This window comes from Oxyura jamaicensis, chromosome 5 (genome assembly GCF_011077185.1).
Source record: "Oxyura jamaicensis isolate SHBP4307 breed ruddy duck chromosome 5, BPBGC_Ojam_1.0, whole genome shotgun sequence".
NCBI lineage: Eukaryota > Metazoa > Chordata > Aves > Anseriformes > Anatidae > Oxyura > Oxyura jamaicensis.
The window spans coordinates 30,294,768-30,308,232 of NC_048897.1; the positions used below are offsets into that span (position 1 = coordinate 30,294,768).

A 13,465-nucleotide genomic window follows, 5' to 3' on the forward strand; every position below is an offset into this window, starting at 1 on the left:
TCCCCCACTTCCATGTTTTGCAATTTACAAAAAGGAAGGATTGTACCATCAGAAGTGAGGAGGTTCGTGCTTAGTAAGACCATGGAAGGCAAGTCACTCCAGATCAGCTTGTGAAGGAAGATATCACACTGTACAACGTCAGAATCATGTGCTGGTGAAAAATTCAAAATGGATCAAGCTTCGTTTATAAATATTACCAACTATATTTCATTGCTCGTCTGTGGATTACAGGATTTCCACAGTACTACCTTATTGCCATTTCACAAAGTAGCAGTAGCATATCAAAGTACTAATCATGCATGCAGATCACTTCTACTGATACTCATCTAGAATTCTCACAGGATGCATAACAAAGCAGAATACATTTTTTTTTAATCATATACAACACCTTTATTCATGATCATACTGATTTAAACCAGACATACATAAGTTTAGTAAGGTAAGACAACTTTAGGGTGATGTAAGAACTCCTACACCTAGGTACAGCTGCACTGTTTAGCTAAACTAATTCAACATCCCACCTTCAGTCAAACAGGGGCATCCTGAAGGGCACCAAGACCTCAAACCAAAATGCAGAGCAGGAACTTCCTGAGAGAATATGAGTTTGTAGGCATTAATTACCTTGCCTAGTAGGAAAAGATTAGCTGGAAGTGTTCGGTAACATTATTACAGGAATAGAAGTTCAGCTTATATCAGTCCTTTTTCACCACAGGGAAAAATACGTTCCCAAAAGAAATAAATGGCATTAACAAGCCTGTTTCACCAGAATAACTGCACTTGAAGTTTTTGGTGAGTATAACCAGTTGTGGAAGAAAAGTAACAAGAATGAGAGACTGTAGTTGTCCATACTCAATCAACAAAGAGACCAAAACCATTTTAGATAGAGATTAGGCCTCCTTCATCCTGTAGGTCATGGTACATGCTAGAGTCAGGAGCACACTCTGTAAATCAAAAAGGTTAACTTACAAAAGCTAGGAAATGAATTTACAGTGATGGAAACTATGCATAAAAAAGTACACCAGAGAGAAAAGCTATAAGCAGCATCTGGGACAATAAAGGCACAGAAGACTGGTTCAGAGCAGCTGGATGACAGTATTGGATAGATAGCTAAATATAGATACACCTTCATTTATCATGACATCTGCTAGCACCTAGGCCACTTTGAAGAATTAACTGTATGTGTGTAAATGAGGTTCTTTATTCTGTTCACACTGAACAGGAGTACACCTTCTCTCTTGATACTGTTCTTCCTCAGATTGCATCTGCACTGCAAGGTAGCTCAGCACAGATTCCAGAATTTATTCCACAGCAATGAGCTACACAGACTCACCATGACAGCACTGCTCGTATGTCAGCTGATCTGCTGAGAGATAGCTAGTCTCAAGCTGCTGACAAAGAAATTCAACTCTGCAACTTTAAGGTCCCAAGCTAGTATCATGAGATAATGCTGAATTGTGTGATATGGAAACATCATCTTCCAGTTTTGATTGTCTATATAAACACTGCATTATACAGCACAGATGTATGCTGGAAACAAGTAGCTTGGGGAGAAATGTTTCATTGTTCAGTGAGAAGGATGAAGATAACACTTCTCTCGGTTAAGGCACTTCCACATCTCAAGGCAGGTTAAGAGCCAACAGTGGGTTGAAAGCAGATGTGGATTTCACAGAGGTTCTTGTTTTCCTACAACCTCTTTGCAAAAGTCACAATATAAAGAATCAAGAGGAAAAAAAGAAAAGAAAAAAAAAAAAAGGTGCTCTTCTCCTTTCTCTATCTCCTTTTTTTCTCCTTTATCCCCCCCCCCCCCCTTTTTTTTTTTTTTTAGCATTTCTGCTGCTGAAGAGTAGATGAGAAACACCAGAAAGCATACTAGTTAATGAAGCCAATGCTTCAAAGACCTTCTGCTGGATAATTGCCTATGCATGTATAGTGTGCAGATCACCTCTCAAAACTTGTCACAAATGACAAAAGATAGAGACCAAGTTCATTTATTATAAAAAACATGGAGAGTTCAGAATCCCAGCCCAGATTACACAACTTAGAACTAGTTTTAGTCCAGGGAACTTCCCCACGATTTGGAATACCAATTCTCCAGGCCCATATCGGAACCTAAAAAAGTCTTAAGCGACTTAATTGAAAAAATCCATTTCAGTTGGTTTGAATAAGGATGCTGTCATAGGAACGGGCAACTTGCCAAAAGACTGCAAAGCAAATGGTAATAATGATTGTCAGTTGAATTTTGGATAATTGCTTAGCAGAATGCAACAATGATCACTGTGCACAAACTCATTTAAATGTTTCATTCTAACGGGGATGAAAAATAAAGAACACATTAATTTAATTTGCCAGTGACATAACCAGTGAAGTACTGTAAGACACAAATAGCCAGAAAAATGTTAAAAAAACAAACACAGAAAATGTATTGTTTTTCCAGAAAAAGTGTATTTAGAGAGACATAGAATATGAAGTTATAAAGTTGAGAAAAACATTTGGAAATTAAGATGAGCTTCTGCTTGTTCAAAGATATAGTTAAAAAGGAAATGCAACATTGTGGGGGAAGATCAGATAAGGATGACTTCTAGTGTACTATACTGAATTTCACAAACTGCACAGAGAAAATGGTATAGACTGAATTCAAGGAGAGGCTGGGTGTAGACAATCACTGACCTGTGTGTTGCTACTACTACAAGTGATTACCGCAGTGCATTTTGCATCTATGTATAGCAGATGTTTTAACTTACAATAATTATAGATATACCTCACCATCTCTATAACGTAATCCTCTACTTATTTCTCCTCAGTTTCAGAAATCCTTTGTACTGATATTTCAGTCATCAGTGGTTCCAGACACAGCTACATCAATAAATCATAAGTAGTAACAGCTACAATTGTAGGGCAACGGAACTACCAAGTGAACAAAGGCTGGAGATCAATCATTTCAGCTAAGGCCATTTCACTACAGAATGAGCTTCCAGAGATCACTATATCAAAATCCATAGCTTAATCATCTTTAGGACATACCGCAAGCCCTTACCAATTAATAAAAAACTTTCCTGCAATAACACTATGTAAAGATCTAATTTGGTTTTAACAGCAAAAGGGAAAGGGCAGTAGATACTGCATTTGCCTTAATCATCACTGTATCATTCTATGCATCTCCCTAAATAAGGGACTGATTAAGCTATAAATGGAGTATAAGAACTTATGCGGGAAAGAGTAAAAAAAAAATGGGGAGGAAAGAGTTTAATATAGGGAAATAAATGTGGAAGTGTTCAGATGACACTAGCAAAGGAAGAGGTTTCAGAACCTCAGGAAAGTAATCTTGTCAGTGAAATGCATTAAAATGCATTTGTCAAAGGAGCTGGGAGAACAGTGTTCCTTTAGCTCTTCTCAATCTTCAAGTTACATGAATCATACAGATATGGTATTTCTTTTATTTTTCTAAGGAGTCTAACCTTCCCGGCGAACCCAGGAAGACCTAGTCAGAGCTGCATATCGCTCTTCTCATTCCCTGACAGAGATACGTGCTTGTGATAATTCTCTCCAGAAGCTCCAAAAGTAGTTAGACTTTCAATGTCTTAATTCATGTGTGTGGAAACAAAGCCATTACACCATGTGATGAACGTGAAGGAAACAAGGTAAGTATAGAAGATTTTATTTCAGTACAAGCAGTAACAGTACTTTGTCTGAAGGGGAGGTAACAGCCTGCAAAAAGGACTCCTAGCCAATATACTCCTACATACTTTCTGCAGCAGTTTTATGCTTCAGTGCTCTGTGGATCTAAATGAAGTGACAACCACCCCTGCGTGGAAGGATAAGATCCTGTATCTGCTATTGAACCATTCTAGGACTATATCTAAAGTATCAGACAGGAACTATTTTTCCTGGAGGCAATTTTAAGTTGAAGTTTTTGTTGTTGTTGTTGTTTTTTAAAAAAAAAGAAGGAAAGAAAGAACGAAAGAGAAAGAAAAAAGAAAAGCTGTTGAAAAGCACCAAAGAAAGCTAGGTCTCTAGAAAAAAAGTGCCAATGATCCTGACTGAGCTTTCTGTTTGCTTCTCAATACATCAGGCCTGGAACAAGTTTCTCAGTGCAAAATTTCTCTAATTGGCTGGAAAGCATTTAAGGAAAAATCTTTTTAATTAAAAACAGAGAACCAAAAAGACATGAAAGCCAGGGGGGTTGGGAGAGGCATATGTTGACCTTATGAAGCTCCACAGCAGAACTCTGCAGGGGCTGTTTAAACTGAGAAAGCACAGTTTTAATTAAAGAGTCCTGAGGAACAGACAATTCAAAAGACCAGGTCAGCTAGATTCCAAGAGGTCAATTTAAGCATAAGAGGAGGGAAAACAAGACTTCTGGTCATTTTGCCTTCCTCTGGGAGAAATCTGTTTCTAACCAAGCATTATGCTCTGTGTTTCTCAACGCAGAAACTGGCTGTCCCTCTGACCACCTCCATGGGTGTTGTGTATCATCGGTAAGTGTTTATGGGATGGAAAAAATTTTGTGAAGTCCACCCCAGTTTCTTGACACTGGGTCACATTCTAAAATAAACCCAATTGTATTTTTTCCCCAGTGCATGGAATCCCAGATATGCCTATGCATACTTGAAAACAAAACTCTGAACTTTGCTAAGCTTTGAAAAACAGTGGGAAACCCTGTCAAAACCAGATCTGTTATATCGCCAAATTGAAATCCTCCTCCTTTTTCTTTTCCTAAACATTTTCTTTACTTCTTGAAGTACGTTATGTTACTAACACATTTAGTGAAACGAGTGATTTTTCCTTGCTAATTGGAGACAAAATGAAAAATAAATCCCGTCTCCAAACAACAGAATGCATGAGCAATGTAACTAGAACTGATCAAGTACCAGGGCTAACATACAAAATCCTAATATAAAAGCTGCTTCATTTCTCTATGAAGAACTACATGCCTTTAATTCAAAAGGATAAGGAATTAAGCAGAAGAGGAGTATCTATAGGCTGCCAAGACAAATGATAATTTTAGTTCATTTCAATTAGTGCATATAGGGGTCTGCATATACACTGATTATGATCTCAGACAGATCTCCTGTTCAGACAGACCTCTCTCTTACTGGCCCTTTGAGAACTCATGGCTAGATGCATCTGCTTGGGTGAACAAAGTACACCCAAGTCAAGACATGCTTATTTCAAGAATTAGAGATGAAGTAATAAATTCTACAGGGAGAATTTCACTACATTGAGCAGAAGCAATTAGCAGCCAGATTAGTTGGTCAGGTCACTCACTTGTGAAATATTGTCTGCTTTTCTAAAATCCCACCTAAATTCTCAAAACTGGGAATTTTTATTTGTTGATTTTTTATACACTCTGGAATCACATTATCTCATAGGCATCTTTAATCTTATTCTCTCTTGCTTCATCCAGACAGGGTGCAAACTTTGATGCAAGTTCTTGTTTGCGTTGATCTATATCCTCAGAGCTGGCATTTATGCAGTTTGTACCCACCACAGATGGAGAAAACTAAGAAAAAACCATCCACTTGCTTCTAAAACAGAAATTCAAATATGTAATGAATCTGAAAGTAATGAAAGTGATGACTGGCACTCAACACATTTATGGCAAAGGAATAAACAACAACAAAAACTTTCCATTCACCTGACATAGTGTACCAAATGTAGAGAGACACTAATTCACTTCTCAAAAGTTATATTCCAGTATTATCCGGAGTAATATTGCTTTTAATTCCAGAACTGGCAGGTTGTTTGCCCTGTCATCAGTTGCATGGTTTAGGATTACCATAAACAAAGTTTCTGAACAGGATTCTAACTTTTCTACCTCTTGTACATAATTAGGTTAAAATTGTCCTAATTGTATCATTGTTAAGTGACGTGCTGTAGCAAAAAACTGTCTTTATGTACAGTTATGATTGCATGCAAACTCATAACTATGTTTCTTTGATACATACATGCAGTCTTGCATTCTCATTCAGTGATCATAAAGAAACAACTAATTTCTAGAATAATCTAATTAGAAGACACTCCAAGAGCCATGCTTCTAAGGAAAGATCCAACTTGAAAGTCTAACTTGCTCTGGGTATCACTTAGTTCGACTTTTTCTATTGTAACAAAACATATTTTGTAGTTTGGATCACCAAACTAACTTCTGATTGCTGTTATTTGTTGTGTAACATTATTCCTTCCTGCATTCACCCAAAACCAATGTATTTCAGAGAAATTTATCAAGGTCTAGTCCATGCCTGAGAGTGGAATCATCTTGCATCCGTCACCTTGCACAGGTTAGGTGGCAGCTGCTTCTCAGTAAACTGAGTTTAGTGCTTAAGAGACCATGGACATTTTGAGTACTCTTACGCACAAGTGTAGCAGAAATGTTTTGATTGCAGACACACAGAGAAATTCCTTTAAGAAATGAATGCCTGTTACATGATGCATAAGGGACAAGAAGCCCAGAGCAAGTAAAACTAAAATGAATAAAAACAAGGTTCTAGATTGTAATTAGTGCCATAGGATCAGAGAAATTGGACTGAATGGCTGAAAATCTTGTCAGCAACTTCTCTGACATGATGCATTTCTGCCTCTAATTAACTTTAAAAGAAAAAACATATAAATAATGTATAAATATACAGGTGAACATATATTTACTTAGACTAAGAAGTACAGCCACTGGACTTTGAAGTCAGAAAAAATACATCCTAAACTCTTTTAAAACCATAACCAGAGTATCATAACATTCACCTGAGTTTTTGTTCTTATGGAGCTCTCTTTCCTTTCAAAGTACCTTGGTGGTTACATTTTCATCCAATACCTTTTACATCATAGATGTCTTCACTGCATACTCATTAGATTAGTACCATACAATTTACCTGGTGTCTTAGAGGTATCATCCCTAAACCAAAATAAATGATTTAGAACATAACAGAACTATGACTAGCAAGAAGGCGTTACAGACAGCATACCTAGTCACTGCAGTAGCTAATTAGAGATTTTGTCACGTTTAACTACAATTGTCAAATTTCAAAGGATCTAAAACGGCATATGTCAAAAGTCATCTCCTTATTTATACTCTTGGAAACTGTTCATCATAATCAGAAGCCTTGCAAAGCTTAGCTAGAAGTTGAGTATTTATCTGTATGTACAAAGATGGTTCTAGTCTTCTCTGCAACAAGAAGTGAGGCTGAATAGCTTGAAACAAGTGAGGCTCATAGTCAAAAAGAAACAAAAAACAAAGATAAAAACACAAACACCACTAAAATTCATATTTGTACAGCAACATTTAGTATGTTTGCTTAAAATTCTGAACTAAAAACCAAACCAAAACTTAATTTTAGTCGCATGTAGTTACATGAGTTTATTTTGAACTCTGGCCAGTTCTCCAATACCTAATCTACTGTGTGCAGCATAAGAATAGCTAGACAAGATAGTACAGTGCTGAATGGTTATTTTGGCATTGAATCTTTTTCCTTGTGGGTGGGGTTGGGGAAGAGGTCACACAGCTGTCAGTGGTCCCTGTTCCATAGTCATCAGGTTCCTGTAATGTCATCTAGGAGATGTTCCAGGACTAGCTCAGGCACAGCTTAGGTGCCCACATTCACCACCCTACAGCCCAACACCACTATAACTCCTACCTCCTGCAGAGCTCATGGTCAAAGCACTTGGCATTTTTTGCTCTCAGTCTGAATGCATACTGTGAAGCTTATCTCCACAACTGCTATCCCACTCCCATCCACTGACACCCAGCACTTTTTTTTCTTAGCATCCCCATGCATAGGCCCACAGATGTCCTCCCTCCGATCTGTTGTTGCTCAACAGGCTGTTCTGTAACGGAAGCAGCACAGGCAACAAGGTGACCCCATGCTAATTTAATATTCCACAGGCCACTGTGATGATGTTTCCCTTTTTACAGCATTAGAACATTCAGCCGGTGTGCAGTGTCAGTATTTGTATTGCACTAATAGCCTGGCTAACAATTGCGATGTCAATGTAATAAGATAGCAGCAGATGCTGGAATACTTGCCTCCGTTTTTCCCCACTGTTCGGAAACATCTCCAGAAGGTCCGAAGAAAAGATGCTCTGTTATGAGGGGTAGCTTGGACAAAGCTGAACTCACGGAACAAAACGTGTGTTCCTTGACGCACGCTGTTAAAACTGTGGAGATAAAGTAAAAACAACAAAACGTTAGAAAGCTGAACCAATATGAATATTCTGGGGCCAGCTGGAACAGTAGCAAAAAACCACTGGCAATTATATTTTGTGAAACCAAATCTCTAAAGCTTTATATCCATCAGTTCTCTAGAGAGAAGACTATTTGCAAAAACCACACATTGAAACTTAATTATAGGAATTAAGGGTTTGTCAAAGTAAAATTCATTCTAAAGAATCCCAGTAAGGGGTGTCCAAGAGCCGCTCAAATTCTTGAGACCAATCCACTGGAAAATGACTGGCTAAGAGTTACTGTTGTTTGTCTGACCAGAAGATGCCTTTTCTTTTAGCACCATTTGAATTTCACTGCTATTGTCACCAGTTTTTCCTGAAGCCACAAAGCAACAACAAAAAAACCTCTTCAACAGAAGTCTCAAGATTTTATTTCTAGGTTACTCGACTGAGACATGACTGTACTGAATGTATAAAATCTGCTTTAGCTGTCATGAAAACTAGACTGGAACCTCCTTAAATAACACTTTGCACTGGTGCATTTTGAAAATAGCAGCTGGTCATTACAATAGAGAATCAATTTGATATTCACAGTCTTGTATTTTAGTACATATTTCTCATATTTGACTTCAAGCACTTCAGGCTAACTTCTTATAGTAAACATTTGTCTTAGAAAGGTTTCTCTGGAGTGTAAGAAGCTCTCCTTCGGGTATGGTGGAGCTCAGCATGTAAGAACAATGAAAATGCAAATACAAACATTATATACCAAAGGTACAATGACAGGGTTGCCTCAAAGATGGATTTTGTGCATTTCACTCTGAATCATGCAAGTGGGACAAAAGCTTTCAAACACTCCAGAGAGATCATTAAAAACATTCACATGGGACAGCAGCTTAACTTGCCTGCACAGTGGAGAATTAATGAAAAGATACAAGCTTATCTTTCATCACAGCAGAACCTCTCCGTAGGTAGCATCTCCGCAACAGAAAAAATCCAGTGGTCAGTGGGAGCCCGTTCTGTTTGCAATTTTAAAATCATCTTCTTAAATATAACTAGTTTCAATCACCTTTTTATGCTGCCTAGAATAGAAAAGGGCCTCACATTTCAGAGAGATTTATACCAGAGATAAAAAAAATTAAAGCCATATTATCAGTTTTGGGGGATGGGAGGGTGCAGTGGTTCTAGCCCTCCTATTCTGAAGGGAATGCAACTCATGTAAAATAAATACACATACATTATGATTAAGAAACACTCATCCTTGAATCCTGGAAATCAGGAACACATTTTTCTGAAAATATAATGGGCAAATTGATTATTTCACATTTATGAAGCCTTACTAAATGTACCAGTGCTGTGCAAGCCAGAGAAAAAAGCACAGACATTGTAGCAAGAGATTTAAGTAAATAAGTAGAACCTGTGCCTGGTAAAAATATACCAAAATTAGAGGAAAGGGCTCCCATGACTATCATTGTAAGTGAAGAATGTTCACTACAAAGCGTTATAGCTCATTATTTAGAGGGAACAAGTACAGAGTAAGGGAAAGTAACTTGCTTTAAATCCCACAAAGCAACTGTGACAAAGCTGGAAATGGCATTTCACATCATCTCATCCCAAACCACAACCTGTAAGACTTTTTTGATTTCTTATTTGCATTATTTTGTTGATGATTTGACAGGCTGATGGAAAAAAAAGAGGGTACAAATGAAAAAGCAGCAGCTTGGTATAATTGAAGAAGGCAGCTTTCAGAAACATGACACATAAGGGAGATATATAGGAAGAGAAAAAAAGATGAAGGCAAGAGTACGTTGTACAGACCCCTGAGGGAACAAGAAAGAATATTCAAAGTTTAAATCTGAGAAAGAAATGGGGAGGGTTAGCTGCACAATGATTTATCTAAATGTACCCAAGTTATGTTGCTCAGAACAACTACAGTACCTACACCAGCTGGAAGCAAATCCTGGCACATCTATAAGGGAAAGTTCCAGACATGAAGCTAACATACTATTAACTCTGAGCAGACAGCTCTGCTATGTTACTCCATAGTCCTAGTAAGAGAAAACTCAAGTCACTTGGATTTTCAGCACTTGGATTTTCAAAGCTCTAAAGCTAGCAGGCAGAAGGGAATGATATAATTTGTTGTTGCTTACTCGGCTATAAGAGTGGGTGGATATGCTGGAACATAGCACACCTGCACATACTGACAGCCAAGTGCCGTCAGCTAGTTGAGAGAAGAGGTACATCACTTCTTTCGTTCCTCATTTCTTGCAATAACATTTCATTTAACTATACAATGGGAGGATTTTGCCCCAAAAGCACAAGTCTGCAACCACAGGAGTTTTATCTCTGTTGAGATGCTACATTTCAGAAATCCTACTTTAAACATTCTTTATTATAGCTTGCAAGCGCTCACCTCACAGGAGAGCGCCACCTCCTGCAGCCCACAATGGAACTATCCAGCAAGAAGCCAACCGACAAATCAACACGTCTGTTCTCAGACAGGGTCAACACCACTACCTGGGGCAGGAACTATCCATTTCAAACACACTAGGTATTTTATAATACTTACAGTAATTATTTTATAGTGGGTAGAGGGGCAGTAAAAATCTAACACTGCCACCTTTTCCTTAGCAATCACCCAGAGATGAAATTACCATTAATGTGACAGTTAGCAATGACCTGCAGGCAAACTCTGCTGAAAAAAAAATAAATAAATGGTGACTACCAAAACCCATTGCAGTTATTTCAACTGCGTGTCTGCAGCATGACCAACACATTACCTTTGATTTTAATATACACTTGAACAGATGTCTTTTCCAGTTTCTTTTGAACACAGGAATAAAAGAAGCTGCCCTCCCAGATGAATGGTGTAAGTAAGCAAGATATCAACTGCAAGGCAATAAACTTAGCTCAAAGATTCTCAGCAAGTTTAACAGCTGCTGAGGTTCCTCCCTTAGGATTGCTCAGTCTTTCCTCTATCTGTCCTCCACTCACTGAACAATTCATATCCTTAGCAAAGTCAGGTGGCCATAGCTCAGCAGCACATTGTGCAGGAGAAAGACTTACAAACAAACTAGGCTATCTTAACAAGCTGTTAGTTTGTCCTCATTCATTTGAAAGTGGGCTTGTGAACACAGACATACAAGCTGGGAAAATAACTTCTCACTTATCTGGTTAACTCCTCCTTTCCCCCATTTCAGGCGTTCAGTGTGGCCATTTGAAGAGAATCCTCCTGGAGGGAAGCTTTGAAAGTTTCAGTCTTCAACTGCAGAACTAATGGTTGTCTTGGCCCTCTAGATTACCAGTAAACAGTGTAGACAAATAAGAACATTACCAAAAGTTACTACTGACATGATTACGTTTGTCTGAAATAAAAACTGAGACTAGACATTGAGTTGAACATTAACACCAGTTTACTGCAGACACTCGTATTTCACACAAGAATTGTTACACAACTGGGCACTCTGCTAAGCTTCTCATTCACTTAAGAGAATATTCTGGAGAAAGATGAGACAGATTTAAAGCAAGGGTCTTGCTCAATGGGAAACTTTGAAGAAGCTTTTGCAGTAGGGACCTAAAGGTCTTACTTTTTCACTCTTTTCCATCACGTGCCCTAGAGCAGCCAAACCAGGGAGTCAAATCTCTTCTGATGCCACTGCTGAGAAAGCTGCATCTTGCAGCACACCCAGTCCACACTTGGGGGATGGCACGTGCTTGGGAGAGGAAGAAAAAAGTTTTGGGAGGAGACTGATAAAACAGCCCCAGCTCTCAGAAATGGATGTGCTGGGAACCCTAGCACTCAGGTGCTGCTTCTCCAAACAGAGCTGCTTTCAGTAAGGCTTTGTCTTTTGTGTAATTACATTTCGGCAACTTGCCAGAGTTCAGAAACTTTCAAGCACTCTTTTCAAACCTTTGGACTTCTAAATAGATTGTAAAAGTCCCAGGATGCTATGGTAACATCCCAATTGAAACCCACTGCAGTAGTTAGCCTCTGCCTGCTGAACTCGGGCAAAGCCAAACATGCACAATGCAGAGAGAGCCCCGTGCCCCGCAAAGGACAGAAGTTTGCCAGCGCCCTGCTGTCCCCCTAGCAGGTGCCACCTTTGGTTACTGAATGAGTTCTCAGAGCCCCTTCGCTACTAAAGCAAGGAATAGGGACTGTTATTCCTTAACTTACACCATACTGCTTTCATTTTCCACCGAGAGCATGATGAAGGAGGAAAAGCTCACTTTGAAGGCTTATGCTGCTTCTGCAGAGGACCCGATGTCAACACTGCGGGTATTTCAGGGTTCGTTTTTCTTGAAACATGCTTTGGACTGGCTCTGGTTTGGTCTCCTGGACTGCATGCTCATTTGCAGTTGGAACACATCTTTCAGTTTAGTTCATCTGAAAGGAACCCAGGTCACGAGCTCCAAGTCTGTTTCATGGTGTGAACCAAAGCACAGTAAGTAGGGATAATCAGGAGTATTAGGATTAGAAACTACGGTACAATGGGTAACAAAGAACTAGCTCTAGCAATAGAAAATACTGGAATTCAAAAGGCCTTAAAACTCAGGCAATTTCTGTTGTTAAATAACTCATCCACGCACAAAACATCCCGAAGCGATCAATCACACTTACCCCAAGGTTTTGCTCCAAAATAGCAAAGTGAGGTTCACCTTGCCTGGAAAGAGCCCAGAGAGGGGGAACACTTACAACAGCGGGCATCACTGAGAAAAAAATCCCAGACATACTGCTGCGATGAATAAATTACTGCTGAATGAGCACAGTTTAATGTAAGATTGCTGTTCTTCAGCTATTTAAGTTTACTTGACTACGTGCAAGATGCAGACCAATCACTGGATTATTTCTTTAGCTATCTCTCTTGGAAGGTAGCATAGAAATATTAGCATTCCTCAATGCAAAGCTGTTGTACCAAGTGCTTTTCCAAATTCCAGAAGATATTAAGATTTAGGACAACTAAGTCAGCCTCAAGGAAATCAACATCTTCCTCTAATGAAATTAACAGTGCTTTTTAGGCACTTCCTTTGAAATGTGTTAATGGTATTAAGGTGAAACAGATGCTGAAAGTTATTCCTGATGGCTGACTTTAAGGAAAAATCCTTTTTGAACAACTGGGCCGATAGGAAATCATTAACACTTAACATTTTGGTCACTCTGGGTGATGTAACACTGCAAACAGACTTTTTTTTTTTTTTTTTCCCACCCTCTCAAGTTTATTTCAGCTGAGGGGAGCAGAAAGAGAGAAAGGAGTGACACAAATGTTAGAGATTTGTTTTCAGGCTTTCTGGTGTAGGCTCAGGGATCTCTGTATTCATG

The 13,465-nt window shown here is 38.8% G+C and overlaps 1 protein-coding gene across 2 annotated transcripts in view; it reads right to left on the bottom strand.

The window, feature by feature from the left end:
- The window catches only part of C5H11orf49 (chromosome 5 C11orf49 homolog), an 82,152-nt gene that overhangs the window by 47,694 nt on the left and 20,993 nt on the right, over positions 1-13,465 (bottom strand). The window contains exons 1-2 of one of the 2 annotated variants that reach the window (XM_035329240.1): positions 10,084-10,209; positions 8,012-8,142 (exon numbers count right to left, since the gene is read on the bottom strand). In XM_035329240.1, the coding sequence (XP_035185131.1) occupies positions 8,012-8,142; positions 10,084-10,148 (196 nt within the window). In that variant the 5' untranslated portion in view covers positions 10,149-10,209. Of the gene's footprint in view, positions 1-8,011; positions 8,143-10,083; positions 10,210-13,465 lie in introns of those variants that run through there. The other variant, XM_035329238.1, reaches the window with a different exon arrangement.